The sequence below is a fragment of the Thalassophryne amazonica genome, chromosome 11 (assembly GCF_902500255.1).
Source record: "Thalassophryne amazonica chromosome 11, fThaAma1.1, whole genome shotgun sequence".
NCBI classification, from domain to species: Eukaryota; Metazoa; Chordata; class Actinopteri; order Batrachoidiformes; family Batrachoididae; genus Thalassophryne; species Thalassophryne amazonica.
In genome coordinates this window covers 25,270,876-25,289,464 of record NC_047113.1, presented here as the reverse complement: position 1 = coordinate 25,289,464, position 18,589 = coordinate 25,270,876, and the positions used below count along the sequence as shown (strand labels likewise).

Genomic DNA, 18,589 nt, shown 5'->3' with positions numbered 1-18,589 from the left:
GCATGCCCACGAGGGTTCAAGCATGTCTGATGTAATCACACGTGATTCAAATCCATATGGTTTTTGAAAAAAATAATAAGGTCAGATACTTTTCTAATAGACCTCATATATATATTCCTAAATACTAGAGTAGAGTTTTTATTAGTTTTGAATTTGAAAATATCTAAATGTAATGCTAATTCATTTTTCTGAAATTTTAAAACCCATAAAAAAGCTGATTGTGGATATTATTTAGGGTTCATTATCTTAGAGGGTTTTTCACCCACAAATGTTTGGACAAAGGCCCACACATATGTTTCTTTTTGTTTGGTTTTCTTTCACACTACATTTGTGCATGTTTTCTCTGCTCTGTCGATCCACCCTCAGGGCGCAAACTCTGGCATGGGAGGCAGGCGCTCTGATCAGAAGGCCAAAACCCATGGGTCCTGACGTCTGTGGCCAGAGTGTCTTTTGGCACTGGCAAGTGAGATTTACTGAGTACCATATGCACAGCGACTCCTGTTGGCCTCCATCACACATGCACACATTCAGTGTTTACAGAGACATACTCATGTCCTGTTGTCCTTATGTATGTGGGCTGTAGGTCCTAATATGTGCATTTGATTGATTTTCAATGATTTTCAATGGATGTGTGTCTGATGTTGGCATGTTGGCAGTCTCATTGTTATAACATTCAAAATCAACAGAAAAAAAAATGTTTGCTGGTGAATTTTAGTTGTTTATAATCATTATCATAACTTTCTTTTGTAATATTCAAGATTTTTTCCAATTTAACAAATAATTAAATGTGTTGTTTGAATATTGTGTAATTGCTAGTCAGAAAACCAATATCAATTATGTTTTGGGAGAGAGCGCCGACTTCACTGGACCTGATCGTGTAATTAATCAAAAGATCCGCATCACTGACATGGACAATGACACAATTTGATTTGGACCAAGAAAACCTCTCTATGGACAGACCTTCACACCTCTTGGACCATGCTGAAAATCTAGAAAGGGCAAATCCAACTGCACTTATTGTCTAGGGAATATATATATTTTTTAAAACAAGGATGCCTGTACATTTTTATTAACTTGCTGTATCATATGACCCCTTTAAATGCTTCCTCATTCTGACTGATTTCATCTGAACATCGCGATCATTCTGCAGAGGCCTTCTGAAATTGAAAATTGGGCAAGTCAACCTAATTCAAATTGTGCATACAAGTCAGGATACATACTTATCAGAAAGTCACTGACACAAAGCCATCTGTGATTTAGTCAAGATCTTAAGATCTGTCTTTTACTCTTACATCTGGTGCTCATGTAAGAAGGAGGCACTGCCCCCACCAGCAGGTGTCTGCTGCCCAGGTGAGGAGAAGCTAGCCAGAGGGATGACCTTGACAGGATCCTCCTTCTTATTTGCGCAGTGTCTGTCCAGGGTATTGTAGAACTGCGGACGGTTTATCCCTTTGTCCAGTTCATCTTTTTTGGGCATGGACCTGCCCAGGGTGTGACGGCCATCCATGACCCCCACGCTGACCATGTTAGCTTTGGCTCCCCGTGCGCAGCTCTGTTGGAATCCAAAGGAAGGGAGGGTGCCAGCGATGGTGGTAGTGGTCGGGCTGGAGGTGGGGCTGTTGCTACCGGGGCTCTGGAACTGAGCCAGGGCTGGGGGCATCCAGCAGCTGTCAGAGTGGCCCAGTATCAAACACTCCTGGGTGCAGGTCTTTGAGGCCTCTGCCAAGGCTTTCTGCAGGTTCACCTCAATGGCTGTGGAAGAAAGCGGCACAGAGGAATATATGATTAATCCAACAGGTCAGAACGTACAGCGAGCACGGCGAAAGCGAGGCACAGCGCGCATAGAAGAAGCTGTTGCCTCATCAGAGGTTGACCCACAAAATGTCGGCCTTTTAGCGAGATGAAAGTCAGTGATAAATGTTTCATTTCAACTTCTAATGAGAAAAACACCAGCAGAGCATTTAATTTCCAGTGCTATTCCCAAGACTCTGTCTGTTTACCTACAATATGCAATGAATTCCCTGTAGCTTAATTAGGATTAGAAAAAAAAAGAAATGTCTTGCTGTTTGTCTCAGATTGGCTTTAGTGCATTAAATATTTAATGAACATCTTAACAAAGCATTGTTTGTTTTAATCACTGTAAATGTGGCATACCTTCAACCTCTTTGAACCCTGTCTTTGAAAAGACAAAGTAAATCCATAAAAGAAGAACAATCATGTCAGCATTGAAAGGAAAAAATAAAAACCATGCCATCCTCAGATTATCTCTTCCCTTAGGGCCCTGTCCCACTGGCGTTTAGGAGGATTTGCGGATGGAATGCGCACAAAAGTGGCCCACATCCGCCAAACAACCGCAATAACCGTGGAACATTCCTGTATGAGTCGGCCGCCATCTGAACACGTCCATGATCATCTGCAGAGGCACACATGTCCGCAGCCAGGATTTTTGAGCGGCTCAAAAATCCTGCTGTGGATGAGATCCACATCACTGCCTGAACACATACTGAAGACATACGCAGGACATACACAACCAACGCGCCGCATATCCCCTGTCATTAGCTGATATCCGCGACCGACGGGTTGGCGCAGCTTGGCGGAGGACCGGGACAGCGTGCAAAACAGATATGACGCGTGCCCAGCACGGCCACATCACGGTCGCAAATGGTATGTTGCGCATGCAGACAGAGTGGGCACGGATGAAGCGAGTGCATTACGGCAAAAAGAAGTTTATTCAAGTGTACTATGAGTATACTTATTTTTTCTAAAATTGAGGAAGTATACTTGGTGACTTTTTATAAACTATATTTTATATACTTAAGAATAGTATAGTGAAGTATACTTAGCTTATACTGAAAAGTATAAACAAAAGTCTAAGACTAAGTACATTAATACTAATACTTACACTTATACTTTAACACTTATACTTATACTTTAGTATACTTTTTTCGTCTTTCTGCCACAAAGTACTAACACTTAGGCACTTGGAGCAAGATATAGTAAGTCAAGCCATTGACTCAAGTAACATAAAAGTACAGATTTTTTTCTATGTAGTTATATATTTTTGGTTGAAAACGTTCACACTTTCTTTTACCTTTTTTGACAAGGAAGGACTTTAGTATTTCTCAGTTGAAGATGCTATGTATACATTTTTACAAATAAGGACTTGATCTTGGAGAGACCATTATGTTTACATTTTACATGCACTTTTTCCTTTAATTTTCTCCACAAAGGAAGGACTTGATTTCATTCGTCTTTGTTTCTGAAATGTTTAAAAATTTTTTTTAGATGCATCACACTCTTGTGTACATACCGTATGAGTAAACTTTAAGAATACTTTAAGGAGTATATTTTCAGTATATGAATAGTAAGCTACAAGTAATATGCCAAGCAAAATTAAAGTATAAAAAGTAAAATAGTGAAATAACTAATGTGTATAACAGTATACTTTAAGTATACTACTGTATAATAAACTAAAAATAGGGACTCAAAGTATACAAATAGTACAATGGCAGTATATCGATAAGTGCACATGTGGTATACTTTAAGCATAGGAGAGGGATATACCAAGTACATTGATAGTATATAGATGAGTGTACTTGTTGTATACTTTAAAGTGTACTTTTGCAAACTTAAAAATAACTTTAAAATATACTTTTATAAACTTGAAATGTTCCAATTTATTCCGAAGAAGTATTAAATTTGTGTACTTTCTAGTATACTAACAGTACATGGTCTGTAGTATACTTGCTATACTTATACTTACTGTATACTGAAGCATACTTAATAAAATGAACTTTAAGTATACTACTTTTTGCTAAGGGTTTCTAACATGGATTTAATTGTGTTAAAATTTAGTTTGCATGAAAAAGAAAAAAGTGAAAACTGTGAGGAAGTGACTATGTAAGACTAAAGCAGTCAAACTGTCTTATCTCATTATCTGTGCAGTGACATCACATGTGGAATGAATCTGGGATGAGACCTCAGCATTGAACCCCGGCAATAAAGCCTGTCAAGCTGCAAAATTAGAATGTAAAACAGTATGTACCAAAACAACCAGGATCCTATGGTGTTGCATTTCCACGGCAAAGAAAAGACAAGCCCTCATTCAAACATCACATTGCTCCTCCAGGCTTCAGCTTCAAGCTGTCATGCACAAATTATTTACTATATTTGCATATGTAAGAATGGTATCAATAATTCAACGGTCAGTCTACAGTGGGACAACTATTTCCTTCATGCACACACGTTCTACACGCCACCTTCTTTAGCCTTTTATGGCATCCTAAAAAAGTATATAGATATATAAAAAATTCAGATTAGGAGCAATATCATTTTAAAAAGTGTTAAGATTTTTTATTATTATTATTTTTAACAAGAGTTCCTTGCTCTTAATTTTTTTTTTTTTTTCTCTGCTATGGCAGATTAAATAGTACAGCGTCAACTTTAATTATGAGAGCAGTGTCTGAAAATGAATCGCTTGGTATAAATTGTGAGGATATATTTGGAGTGCCCACATGGAGTCAAATCTGTCCTCTCCATATTGAACTGGAGCCTTGGAGCAGGAGTGTATAAATCCCCTAGGCGGTAAATGTGTCACCTTTCATAGGGTCACTAACTTCATTAAAGGAAAAATGGATGATGCTTTCACATTCTCTGAGCTAGCACAATAGGGCTGAGCCAAGTCATAGCGGCGCCCTGACTCAATCTCTTTTTACATTTTCTGGGTCCTGCTGTTTTTGATGGTATATTGTTATGCCCATAAAAAAAATCTTTATTTTACAAGCAGGCACCAGGATTCATAAATAAATCCAGTCGGTATCCAACATATACTGATGTCAGGCAGTCAGTGGCTTCCAAACTGGTGGTTGAACATGAGAAGATGGATTTGGTGTCCACTTTTTATTGTTCTAAGATAAACATAAAGACAGCTGAACCATTCCATTTTCATGGAATGATTGAAATGTATGAAAAGTAGACATAGCTTTTTTATTATTACAACTTTAATCTTCAATCAGTCAGAGATCTTAGTATCAAACTATGGAGAAATAGCTTCTCCATTCTGAAAACAATGATACTATACAGTCTGTTTTAAGGGTTCTTTGTCCAAATCTGTACCATTATTATTTCACTTTATCTCAGTTACCTTCAATATTACCCATTTCTGTCTGCATCATGTTTTTTAAAAAAGAAAGGTGATCAAAATGTACTTAAAAGAAACAATTTATTTAAAAAGTTCCATTCTAAAAACAATGTTGGTACTGTACAAACTAGAGCTTTCAAAAATTCACATAAAAGCATTAATGATTAATAATCCATCCATCCATTTTCTATACTCACTCCAGTTAAGGGTCATAGGGGGGCTACACCCTGGCACAAGGTCACATATAGACAGACAAACACATTCACACCCACACATACGGACAATTTAAAGTTTCTAATCCACCTAACCTGCGTGTCTTTGGATGTGGGAGGAAGCCGGAGCACTTGGAGGGAACCCACGCAAACATGGGGAGAACATGAAAACTCCACACAGAAAGGCCACAGGTGGGAATCGATCTCATGACATTCTTGCTGTGAACCCCAAAATAAACCCCAAAAGAAACAGTCAATCGGTGGGACATTCTCATCCCTGATATCTCTAAAAAAAAAAACTGTCTATACTTTAAGTTGTGGCTTTTAGGTTTGAAGTAATGCAGGAAATTCATTATATTTCACAAGTATGGTTTTTTATTGAATTTGAGTTTACTAGTAGGGCACGGCTAGTTCATGTAGTTCCTGAAATATGCACACTGTAGCTTTAAGATAGCACATCCTCCTGCAGGTGGAGATGCTGAGTTCTGAAAGTGTGTGGAAGTTACTCTGGCTGTGGAGTCACATGGTTTTCATATTTTGTCCTGCCATTTTTAGTTTTGTATTCACCAAAGATGATTCTCTGGATTAATAACTGTTGTGACACTTGTGAAATAAAATGGTTTTGTTCTTCAAATTTACAATGGACATCAAGTGTATTATTGACTGCATGGTTGGACAAGTGTATGCCTTTACTAGCAGCCAGACCACATTTTGGCACTTACAGACTCCATGGCACCTGCTATCGACCAGAAGACCTTACCAATAAGGCCATAGCTGAGCTGGGGATTGTGTTTTTCATTGAATTTAAAAGTATGTTTTCAGTACAATAAAAAATACTTTAATAGTAAGTCCCACACTGGGCATGTGGTTCATTGATGCCTGTGTTTTTCATGGATATTGAGGCACGAATAGGATGAGAGTGTATGGCTCCCCCTGAATGGGACACCAGTCTAACTCTGGTTACTTCCCAGGCCAAAGATGGTACTCATTTACAGAAAGGTGGACTAAGACAAAGCAGATGAAGTGTCTTGTCCAGGGGTACAGACAGGTAGTGTGAAATGGAATCAAAGGTTCGAGGTCTATATATTGGTACCCCAGCTACTTAGCCACTGCATTTTAACACTGTTTTGATTTAAAAGTGTATTTCTCAAACATAGGAGCCCTGACCCTAAGTTTGAGATGGGCTGGGTCAGAGCTAAGACCTCAATATCCTCTGGTTGGGCCTGAACCCACAACCATCTAGTTTAGAGGTTCAAGCACCACCACTGAAAATTCAGCTTTTTTCAAAGGAACTCCTTATCTAGGGCCTGCCACTTTGGGTCCTGGCCCTAGGTTTGAGATGGACTGGGTCAGAGCTAAGACCTCAATATCCTCTGGTTGGGCTTGAACCCACAGCCTTCTAGTTGTACTACCACCATTGAAAATTCAGCTTTTTCAAAGGATTTTCTTATCTGAGATTTTTCTTGGCCTGCCAATTCAGGCCCTGACCCTAAGTTTGAGATGGGTTGGGTCAGAACTAAGACCACAATATCCTCTGGTTGGGCTTGAACCCACAACCTTCTAGTTGTGTTACCACCATTGAAAATTCAGCTTTTTCAAAGGAAATTCTTATCTGAGATTTTTCTTGTCCTGCCACTTCAGGCCCTGTCCCTAAGTGTGAGATGGATTGGGTCAGAGCTAAGACCTCAATATTCTCTGGTTGGGCTTGAACCCACAACCTCCTAGTTGTGCTACCGTCATTGAAAATTCAGGGTTTTTTTTAAAGAACACCCTTTTCTCATTTCTCACACTTTGCTGAAAGTGTATTTCATGACAAAATGTTAAATTGAGTCATAAAACTATGATAAATACAGCTGTGCTTACATCAGGTGCTTCTTGATGTTAACTTTTACTGTGTCAAGCAGTGAGGTGACCACTGGCCGCTTCCTGGGTTGTTTTCATCCAAATGTCCTCAGTATAACTGAACTTTAACTTCAAACTTGGCCTGTTTATTGGAAAGCAGTGGTTGAGGAGGCCTGACTTTGCTTTGCCTTCCAAAGCGTGGGCGTGCGACAGAAAATGACTTTTTGAACCTGTGTTCTAGTTTAACCGATCAGCAGAGCTCTTTCAAAAGTACAACACATTACAAGTGAAAGGTAGACTGCTTTGTGACTTCACACAGCGTGATCGCACAGCAGCCTTCAGCACTTCCAAATTGTATCTGCAATATTTCACAATCTGTAAAAAACAACATAGGGCTGTGCTACTTTCTATTCTGGTGGGGTGGTTGGGATCGGTGGTGACGGGTTTGGGAGGGTGCGAGCGTGGCGTGAGTGATGCCGCTGACAGCTCTGGCTGCTTTCGTCAGCTGGAGGAATCAATCAATCATCAATCAACTTTTTTCTTGTATAGCGCCAAATCACAACAAACAGTTGCCCCAAGGCGCTCCACATTGCAAGGCAAGGCCATACAATAATTATGAAACACAGTCTACGTCTAAAGTAACATAACCAAGGGATGGTCCAGGGTCACCCGATCCAGCCCTAACTATAAGCCTTAGCGAAAAGGAAAGTTTTAAGCCTAATCTTAAAAGTAGAGAGGGTATCTGTCTCCCTGATCTGAATTGGGAGCTGGTTCCACAGGAGAGGAGCCTGAAAGCTGAAGGCTCTGCCTCCCATTCTACTCTTACAAACCCTAGGAACTACAAGTAAGCCCGCAGTCTGAGAGCGAAGCGCTCTAATGGGGTAATATGGTACTACGAGGTCCCTAAGATAAGATGGGACCTGATTATTCAAAACCTTATAAGTAAGAAGAAGAATTTTAAATTCTATTCTAGCATTAACAGGAAGCCAATGAAGGGAGGCCAACACGGGTGAGATATGCTCTCTCCTGCTAGTCCCCGTCAGTACTCTAGCTGCAGCATTCTGAACCAACTGAAGGCTTTTTAGGGAACTTTTAGGACAACCTGATAATAATGAATTACAATAGTCCAGCCTAGAGGAAATAAATGCATGAATTAGTTTTTCAGCATCACTCTGAGACAAGACCTTTCTGATTTTAGAGATATTGCGTAAATGCAAAAAGGCAGTCCTACATATTTGTTTAATATGCGCTTTGAATGACATATCCTGATCAAAAATAACTCCAAGATTTCTCACAGTATTACTAGAGATCAGGGAAATGCCATCCAGAGTAACGATCTGGTTAGACACCATGCTTCTAAGATTTGTGGGGCCAAGTACAATAACTTCAGTTTTATCTGAGTTTAAAAGCAGGAAATTAGAGGTCATCCATGTCTTTATGTCTGTAAGACAATCCTGCAGTTTAGCTAATTGGTGCGTATCCTCTGGCTTCATGGATAGATAAAGCTGGGTATCATCTGCGTAACAATGAAAATTTAAGCAATACCGTCTAATAATACTGCCCAAGGGAAGCATGTATAAAGTGAATAAAATTGGTCCTAGCACAGAACCTTGTGGAACTCCATAATTTGAACAAACTGTAATCTATTAGACAAATATGATTCAAACCACCGCAGCGCAATGCCTTTAATACCTATGACATGCTCTAATCTCTGTAATAAAATTTTATGGTCAACAGTATCAAAAGCAGCACTGAGGTCCAACAGAACAAGCACAGAGATAAGTCCACTGTCTGAAGCCATAAGAAGATCATTTGTAACATTCACTAATGCTGTTTCTGTACTATGATGAATTCTAAAACCTGACTGAAACTCTTCAAATAGACCATTCCTCTGCAGGTGATCAGTTAGCTGTTTTACAACTACCCTCTCAAGAATCTTTGAGAGAAAAGGAAGGTTGGAGATTGGCCTATAATTAGCTAAGATAGCTGGGTCAAGTGATGGCTTTTTAAGTAATGGTTTAATTACTGCCACCTTAAAGGCCTGTGGTACATAACCAACTAACAAAGATAGATTGATCATATTTAAGATTGAAGCATTAAATAATGGTAGGACTTCCTTGAGCAGCCTGGCAGGAATGGGGTCTAATAAGCATGTTGATGGTTTGGATGAAGTAACTAATGAAAATAACTCAGACAGAACAATCGGAGAGAAAGAGTCTAACCAAATACCGGCATCACTGAAAGCAGCCAAAGATAACGATACATCTTTGGGATGGTTATGAGTAATTTTAATGAGGAATGCTGGTGCCTGCTTGTGATGCCGCTGTCTTTTGTATTCAGGGGGAAACAACTGTAACCCGCAGAGCTTTGGGGAGGAATCGCACATCACTGACATGCCGGATCCCCTGATGCTGTGAACATTCTTTTGTACACACACTTCAAGACAATTTGAATGGCAGACAAGTGGGGATAATGGCAAACAATGGGGGTATAATCGACAGCATGATGGAGATCAGATGTACCATTCTTGGTTGAAATGGTTCATTTTCACTGAACAGTGGTGACACGTTTGAGGCAGGAGCGTATCTTCTCATTTCTTCGGCAGATTCGACTGTACATAGAATAAATGCACCTGCTCTGAGTGCTTTTGAGTCCAGAAGTTATTGTAAGTGATATTCCATTCAGGTTTACAACCATTGCAAACACTGAAAATGAGTGTTGACATCTATTACTTGTGTTGCTCCATTGCACCACATGTCTTGGCTTCTCTTGCAGTCAAGAGTAAGGTCAGTACCACCAGTGGTAAGTACCCATCGGCAATCCTGTTCTGCAGCATCAACACATCATTTGGCCAGCTGTAAATCGAACGTTGGTTCGATTTACAGCTGGCCAAATGATTTGCAACCACCATCAAGTGTTTTTTGTTTTTAGATTTAAACTTGCAGTTATTAGCACAAGTACGACACATCATGCATGAGTGGTACATAAACATGTTGCATGGCATTCTGTTTAATGAAAAGCAATACTGTACAAAAGTGCTTAAGCTAATAGGCAACCTGCTGTGTAATTATCTGATTTTACAAATAGATGCACAGAATTGAAGTAAGGTGACAGATACAGTGTACAAATAAGATTTTTTCATATTTTTACTTTGCCAATTAGGTTTGTAACAGATTTTTTCATCACCCCCCCCCCCCCCCCCCCCAAAAAAAGGGGGAATACACCTATGTCATAATAACTTTTCCTTTCAGATTTGCAGTGGATTGTCCAAATTACGGGTTTGTACAAATATTTTGTGCAAAATAACTGCCCACAACACTGGAAAAAAAAATGAAAAACCTAATTTTGTGATTGCAAGATCACTGGCATCTGTATTTGTGTTGTCATGTACTAAGCAAATAAATCATGTTGTGCTGGTGGTGGTGGTGATGGTGATAGTTTCTTATTTCAAAAGGCAATAAAGTGATAATTTGATGTTCATTATGTAAAATGTTTTCATAAAAAGTTATTATAGATATTTATAATAATTACAATAATAAAAAATAACAAGTATTAAATTTAAAATAAATTAAACAATTAGAGCATTTTGTGCGTTTATTACATGCCATTAGTAACAATAATAATAACACACACACACACACACACACATATATATATATATATATATACAAGGTCTATTAGAAAAGTATCCGACCTTATTATTTTTTTCAAAAACCATATGGATTTGAATCACGTGTGATTGCGTCAGACAAGCTTGAACCCTTGTGCGCATGTGTGAGTTTTTTCACGCCTGTTGGTTGCATCATTCGCCTGTGAGCAGGCTTTGAGTGAGGAGTGGTCCACTCCCTCGGCGGATTTTCATTGTCAGGAAATGGCGGAATGATTTGGGCTTTTTTTCCATCAGAATTTTTTCAGAAACTGTTAGAGACTGGCAGCTGGAAACCATTAGAAAAATTTATCTGGCTTTCGGTGAAAATTTTACCGGCTTCACAGAGAATAAGGACTGTTACTACAGAAAAATTCAAATTTCAAATTCAAATTTATTAATTTATATAGCGCCAATTCACGACAAAATCATCTCAAGGCGCTTCACAACATAAAAAACAATTAAAAATTTAAAACACAATAAAAACAACCATAAAAGAAAGACAGCAGTAAAAGAATACAAGATTAAAAACACATCATAACACTAATGATAAAACAGGGAAAATAAATGAGTCTTTAAACGTGATTTAAAGGTCTCCACAGTGTCCGACTGCCGAATGTGTGCCGGCAGATCGTTCCACAGAGCTGGGGCACGATAGGAAAAAGCTCTGTGACCGGCAGACTTTTTATTCACCCTGGGAACACACAGAAGTCCTGCACCCTGAGAACGCAGGGCCCGAGCTGGTACATAGGGGCTTATCAAGTCAGCCAGATAGGGAGGTGCAAGTCCATGAACAATTTTATAAACTAAAATCAGTACTTTAAAATCCGATCTTGCAGAAACAGGAAGCCAGTGCAGGGACGCCAAGATTGGCGTAATGTGGTCAAACTTTCTGCTCCGTGTCAAAAGTCTGGCAGCAGCATTCTGAACCAATTGAAGACCCCTGATCCTGGACTGCAGTAAGCCAGAGAATACAGCATTACAATAGTCCAATCTAGAAGAGACAAACGCATGAATCAAAGTCTCAGCATCAGCCATAGACAGAATAGGACGAATCCTCACTATATTTCGCAAATGGAAGAAGGCAGTCCTTGTAATGTCTCTAATGTGGAGATCAAAGGACAACGCAGGATCAAAAATTACTCCAAGGTTCCTCACTTTATCCGTATGATGTATAACACACGGACCTAAGCTAAATGCTAGCTGATCAAATTGATGCCGATATCTCACTGGACCAAAAACCATAACTTCAGTCTTATCAGAATTTAAAAGTAGGAAGTTACTAGACATCCAACTTCTTACTGATGCAAGACAATCTTCCAAGGATTTTATGTGAGTAAGATTACCAGCAGTTATTGGCATATACAATTGAGTGTCATCAGCATAGCAATGAAAGGGAATCCCAAAACGCCACAATATATTCCCGAGGGGTGCTACATAAAGAGAAAAAAGCAAGGGGCCCAAAACGGATCCCTGAGGAACCCCAAACTTCATGTCTCTACAATCGGAGGAGGTTCCATTACACAATACACAGTAGGAACGACTGGACAGGTACGACGTCAACCATGCAAGAGCAGTTCCAGTAATCCCAAAGTGATTCTCCAGCCTATTGAGTAGAATATGGTAATCCACAGTGTCAAATGCAGCACTAAGATCCAGCAGCACCAGGACCGTAGTGATATCCGAGTCCATTGCTCGCAAAAGGTCACTCACTACTTTAGTAAGTGCTGTCTCTGTGGAGTGAAATTTTCTAAAAAGCAGACTGCAGTGGCTCAAAAAGATTATTCTCAGTGAGGTAGTCCACGAGCTGTTGCGAGACCACTTTTTCCAGGATTTTAGAACAAAATGACAGATTTGATATCGGTCTATAATTCTTCAATACACTAGGGTTGAGATTAGATTTTTTAAGTAATGGTTTGATCACTGCAGACTTAAAACACTTAGGAACAGATCCAGAAGTTAATGAGAGATTTATAATTTCCAGCACAGTTGGTCCAAGAATGGGCCACAGGTCCTTAAACAGTTTTGTTGGTATAGGATCAATTAAACAGGTTGTGCTTTTAGTAGACGTCACGAGCTTCGTCAGTGCGCCTAGCGAGATACCATCAAAATCTGTAAATCTGGATACCACCTCATTGGGCGCATCCACCTCCACAGCAGTATGCAGTGGTTGGGCCAAAGCCTGCTGAGATATACTCAACCTAATATCCTCAATTTTCTTCTCGAAGTAATCCAAGAAGTCCTGTGCTGAGAAAGGAGAGTGAATAACAGGTGGCTGTCCATGAATAAGAAGTGCTACAGTTTCAAACAAAAACTTGGAATTATGCTTATTTTTATTAATCAAATCAGAATAATAGGCACGCTTTGTAGCCAGTAGTGCCTGCTTATAATCCAAGACAGCATCTTGCCATGCAAGATGGAACACCTCTAATTTAGAACTACGCCATTTCCGTTCAAAACCTCGAGCCTTCTGCCTAAGGTCACGCAGGTAACCATTAAACCAAGGTGAGTATGCCTTGGGAAGGCGTGTCCTCAAGAGAGGAGGCGCAACCTTGTCCAGTGTGGCCTTGAGCGCTGAGTTCAAGCCATCCGCAAGACTATCTACTGATTAAATATTTTCTAACCCCGAGGCCAAAATTTCAGGCAGTCTGGCTTCGAGTTCTATCATAATTGAAGGAGTAATGCGTCGCCGCAAAGAAAGACAAGGCTTTCAATCCACTAGGCGCTGCAACATAAATGCACACCTAACAAATGAGTGGTCAGAGATCACCGAGGCAAGAGGCAAAATGTCAATGTTTGTGACAGCAAGGCCACGTGTGAGTACCAGATCAAGGGTATTTCCACTACTATGTGTTGAATCCTGAATATATTGCTGGAATCCCAGCGCATCCACAAGTTCCATAAATGACTTGCAAAGGGGATCAGAGGGCTTATTTATGTGAATATTAAAATCACCAATAATCAAAATGTTGTCCACACTAGCTGACAGGCTAGAGAAGAATGCACCAAATTCATCTAAAAATTCAGAATATGGGCCAGGAGGCCTATAAACAGTGACAACATGGCATGACTGATTTCCATACTTCTGACCCTGACAATATGTAGCATCATGGGCAGAGCGGAGAGTCAGATGCTCAAACGAATTATATTTATGCCCCCCGACAGTCAAGAAGGTAAACTTGGATTTATAGATAAAAGCAACACCCCTGCCTTGCTTCGCACAACGAGACATGTGACTGAATGTGTACCCTGGTGGGCAGGCCTCATTCAGAGGAAGAACAGCTGTGGGTTTGAGCCAGGTTTCACATAACCCAATCATGTCCAAATGATGATCCATAATTAGATCGTTAATCAACAGGGATTTTGAGGACAAAGATCTGATGTTAATAAGACCCAAACTGAAGACTTCTGTCGGTTTGACAGACTGACATCTTTGAATAGGCCTGAGTATCTTAAAATCCACTCCACGTTTTCCATCCAGCGCCCGGAGAATGTCAGGAACCGCTGTCGTCACATCAGGACTACAATTCCCAGAAGCTGCAGCGCTCTGATGACGTGGGCGCCGAGCACCGATGTGCTCAGCTGACCACATGACCGGCACAGACGACCCAGTTCGATGGAACACAAACTTTCTCCGGGAGCCTCTGTGGACACAGCGACGTCGGCGGAACAAGCCAAGCTCTCTGATAGCGAGAATGTCCCGAGGGACATTATTGTTGTTCAAGCTTCGTAGCTCAGCTGCAGAGTAGCTTAGCATCACGCCAGCCGAGGGAGTGAAATTGCGGCGTCGTACAGCGCAAAGCAGGCAATAAACAATCAAAGATAACTAAAAATGCACACTGAAGGACCAAAAACCACGTTAAGTACATATCCAAAATAAAAATTACACTCAAGCCACTAAAAACCGAATTATACACGAGAAAACTGGAGAAAATCAGACGAGCGGCGAACACACAACGCCAGCAACTCTTCTTCGTCTCCGCCGCGACGTGCGGAATTCCTCTGCTCCTCTTTCCATGACAAAAACTCCTGTAACAGTAGAATGTGCCATTCATTTCCAAACTGGACGCTGTGTTTTATCCGGGACGTTCGTCTGACTAGCACAGGAATTGTGAAAAGACGTGGACATCAGCACTTTCTCGGCACATTGAGACAGACGTGCGGAGGAATTCTGAGCGTCGCGGCGGTGCCGCATGGCGCAAAGCAATGCCATGATGAAGCCTCACGGGGCATGTTCTGGCATGTCCAGGCACATCCACAATTTCTCGGATAATCATTCGATGGAAAAACCACCGACAGCTGTTTGAACGCCATCTCAAAGCCGTCCTGTGAAACCAAAACAGAGGTGTTCCTTTATCTCGCTCCATCAGCAAATCGGTCGTGACGCGCGAAGCCTCCGCTCGGCTTTCCATGACAAAATCTCTTGCTAAAAGTGAAATCTGCCGGAAAATGGCTGATGTGCAGCTCTTGTGATAACCAGAGAAAGTGCACATGACGGTCTCGGATCCACAGAGCCATCCATTTAGAAATGATCCGGTGGTTTGTGGCTCTCGATGGTGGCACGGAGCGCGGCACGCATCCTTAAAGCTGTCCTTAAAGCTGTAGTAACACTCCTTATTCTCTGTGAAGCCCATAAAATTTTCACCGTAAGCCAGATACATTTTTCTAATGGTTTCCAGCTGCCAGTCTCTAACAGTTTCTGAAAAAATTCTGATGGAAAAAAAGCCCAAATCATTCCGCCATTTCCTGACAATGAAAATCCGCCGAGGGGGCTGGACCACTCCTCACTCAAAGCCTGCTCACAGGCGAATGACGCAACCAACAGGCATGGAAAAACTCACGCCTGCGCACGAGGGTTCAAGCTTGTCTGACGCAATCACACGTGATTCAAATCCATATGGTTTTTGAAAAAAATAATAAGGTCGGATACTTTTCTAATAGACCTCGTATATATATATATATAGAGAGAGAGAGAGAGAGAGAGAGAGAGAGAGAGAGAGAGAGAGAGAGAGAGAGAGAGAGAGAGAGAGAGAGAGAGAGAGAGAGAGAGAGAGAGAGAGAGAGAGAAGGTCATGGGATCAGTTCCCACCTGTGGCCTTTCTGTGTGGAGTTTGCATGTTTTCCCCGTGTTTGCGTCAGTTCCCTCCAGGTGCTCCAGCTTCCTCCCACATCTGAAAATTTGCCGGTTAGGTGAATTGGAAATGTTAAACTGTCCATAGGCTGTGAATGTGTTTGACAGGCTATATGTCACCCTGCAACAGACTAGCGTCCTGTCCAGGGTGTACTCTGCCTCATGCCCTATGACCGCTGGAATCTCTCCCCCATGACCCTTATTTGGAGTAAGCAGGCGTGGAAAATGGATTTCACGAGCTAGGTTTAAAAACTATAAAATCCCATTGTAACAGATTCACTGGAAATGCTCTCCTATTCATTTATTTGCTCATTCCCCTTGTTTGTTCCATCACAGACAATGGATTATCAAGGCAGATGCAGTTCACATTTGCTTGCCATCAGCATATCTCAAAAGGACAAGAACAGACTTCAGCGGGCCAGTAGACTCAATCAACAACAAACAAGATGAATTAAATTGCTGATTTGAATGAAGGGGAGGATCGAGCCTTTAATGTTTCAGTCTTTGGTCCTGATTCCTTTGATCTCTCATTCACATTTTGAGATCAAAACAGTGGATTCTCCATGACTGATCAGGATTAAAAGGAAGCAACAAGGATCAAAGTTCAGGATCAAAAATGAGTATGTGACCTTGCCAGAGGTTTGCTCTTTCTGAATGCCTTTTTAATATTGCATTGATTTTGACTGGACTGGGCATCATAATTTGTATGAATATTTATGCAACATGATAATCAAATACAGCTACAACTCGCTGTGTGGAATGTCATATATTGATTTGGACCAGAATGCACTGTAGTTTCTCTTTAAAGTATAAGACATTTTCAGCATAAGAAAGCATAATAAGACAGCATCATAAACAACCGATGAATAAACGTATAATGAATCTCGCACATAACATTCTCATTGTCACGAAGTGAATGACAGCTGCTTTGAGGGACACTGTACATGTGTTCTGTCCAACTAGTGTTCATCTCAGTTTAGTCACATTAATACAACATGGCACACAGGTCATTTAATGATAATAAATGTAAACAAAATGAAAATAGATAATAGATGCAAGTCTTGTACTGCACCATTCCACAATGCAAACAGCTGTTTGCATTGCGGAATGGATTATAATTGTCGGATTATAATCAGAATGGATTATAATTGAATGGATTATAATATGTCAGATTATAGCCCATGGCTATAATCTGACATATTTACACTTTATGTGTTCATTAATATGTGTTGTCCCTTTTAAATAAATGAAATGAAATGAAATTATCACGCTTGTCAGACGAGGAAGGCAGGAGACAAATGCAGGACTCACTGGAACAGTTCTGGTTCAGAGAGGCTTTTACTGAGGTGCTTAGCAAGGTTCGGTACACAAGCAGACCATCCAAGAAGAGCAACCAAAACCGAAACATCAGGCAGAGGCGTAGACAAAAACACCGGCAGGCAGACAAAACACCAAGAGACAGCTTAACAAAACGTAGTACTGAGCTTGAAGCACTGGCACAGGGCACAACGATCAGGCAACACCTGGTGCAACTAGTGGCGACTAAATACTCCCGGAACAAGTGTAGAAAGACCCAGAACAGGGCGTGACCCACTCACCGAGCACCGCCCCCACCAAGCACAGTGAAGGCAGCCAAGAGACATACAGACCCAAAAAACCCAAACACAAACCACCCAGCCACAAAAGGGAACAAACAAAAACCCCAACATTAACATGATACATGACAGAAATGAAATGAAATGAAATAACTGCAGTGTAGAAGAGCACACTGAATGCTCCTATATAACACTGATGGATATGGAATTATTCAGCTGTGTGGCTGATCCTGTTTGGAATTTGAATGCATCCCAAATATTACAATTGCAAGTTTGTCTGTTTCAGAAAAGATGTTGGATGCCTGATCACAGATCACATCATCAGAATTGAATTTATTGCCAAGTAAGTTCTCACATACAAGTTAGAGGTGGGCGATACCGGGAATTTTGGTATTGATATCAAGTAAATACAGGCGCAGTATCGCCAATATCGATACCGATACTGTTTCATATTTAAGCTTCATAGATCCAAAGGATCCAAAAGACCTAGGACAGAATTTCGCCAAACATTGTACTTGACAACAAAATACTTTATTATCACAATCAACATTTTTGTTTAAAAATATTACTCAACACAACTTAAAACAAAATCTCCTGAGGTAGAGGGCTGACAAATCACAATACAAGGGTGCGCTGCTCTGTGTTGTGTGACACAGTGCAGCGCTGCTCTTACAGACAGAGAGTAGACATTGATGAACCTGCGTGCGCAGCAGTCAGTGCATGTGGGACAGAAAAAAGCTTGTGTATGGATCTTTTTACACGAGGATCGTTCAATATCAATACCAGCGTTGGTATCGATATTATCGATATCAGGATCGATCCGCCTACCTCTAATACAAGTGATTTGATCTGGTGTCATTGGTGCATAAACAAGAATTAAAAGAAACCAAAAAAAAAAAAAATACTCCTGTAAGACGTAAATAGACAAATAGATAAAACTATGTTCACTGTCAACTAAATATAACAATGTAATTGGGGCTGTCCAAAGGCATTCAGATGTAAAGTACCGTTCAGTGCAGGGAT

The 18,589-nt window shown here is 40.6% G+C and overlaps 1 protein-coding gene across 2 annotated transcripts in view; it reads right to left on the bottom strand.

Moving 5' to 3' along the window:
• Window positions 1-828: 828 nt before the first annotated feature.
• Window positions 829-18,589, bottom strand: part of pcdh11 (protocadherin 11) — a 514,163-nt gene continuing 496,402 nt past the window's right edge. For both annotated transcript variants that reach the window (XM_034180911.1, XM_034180912.1), the window contains one exon: window positions 829-1,752. In XM_034180911.1, coding sequence (XP_034036802.1) covers window positions 1,289-1,752 — 464 coding nt within the window. In that variant the 3' untranslated portion in view covers window positions 829-1,288. The remainder of the gene's footprint in view (window positions 1,753-18,589) is intronic.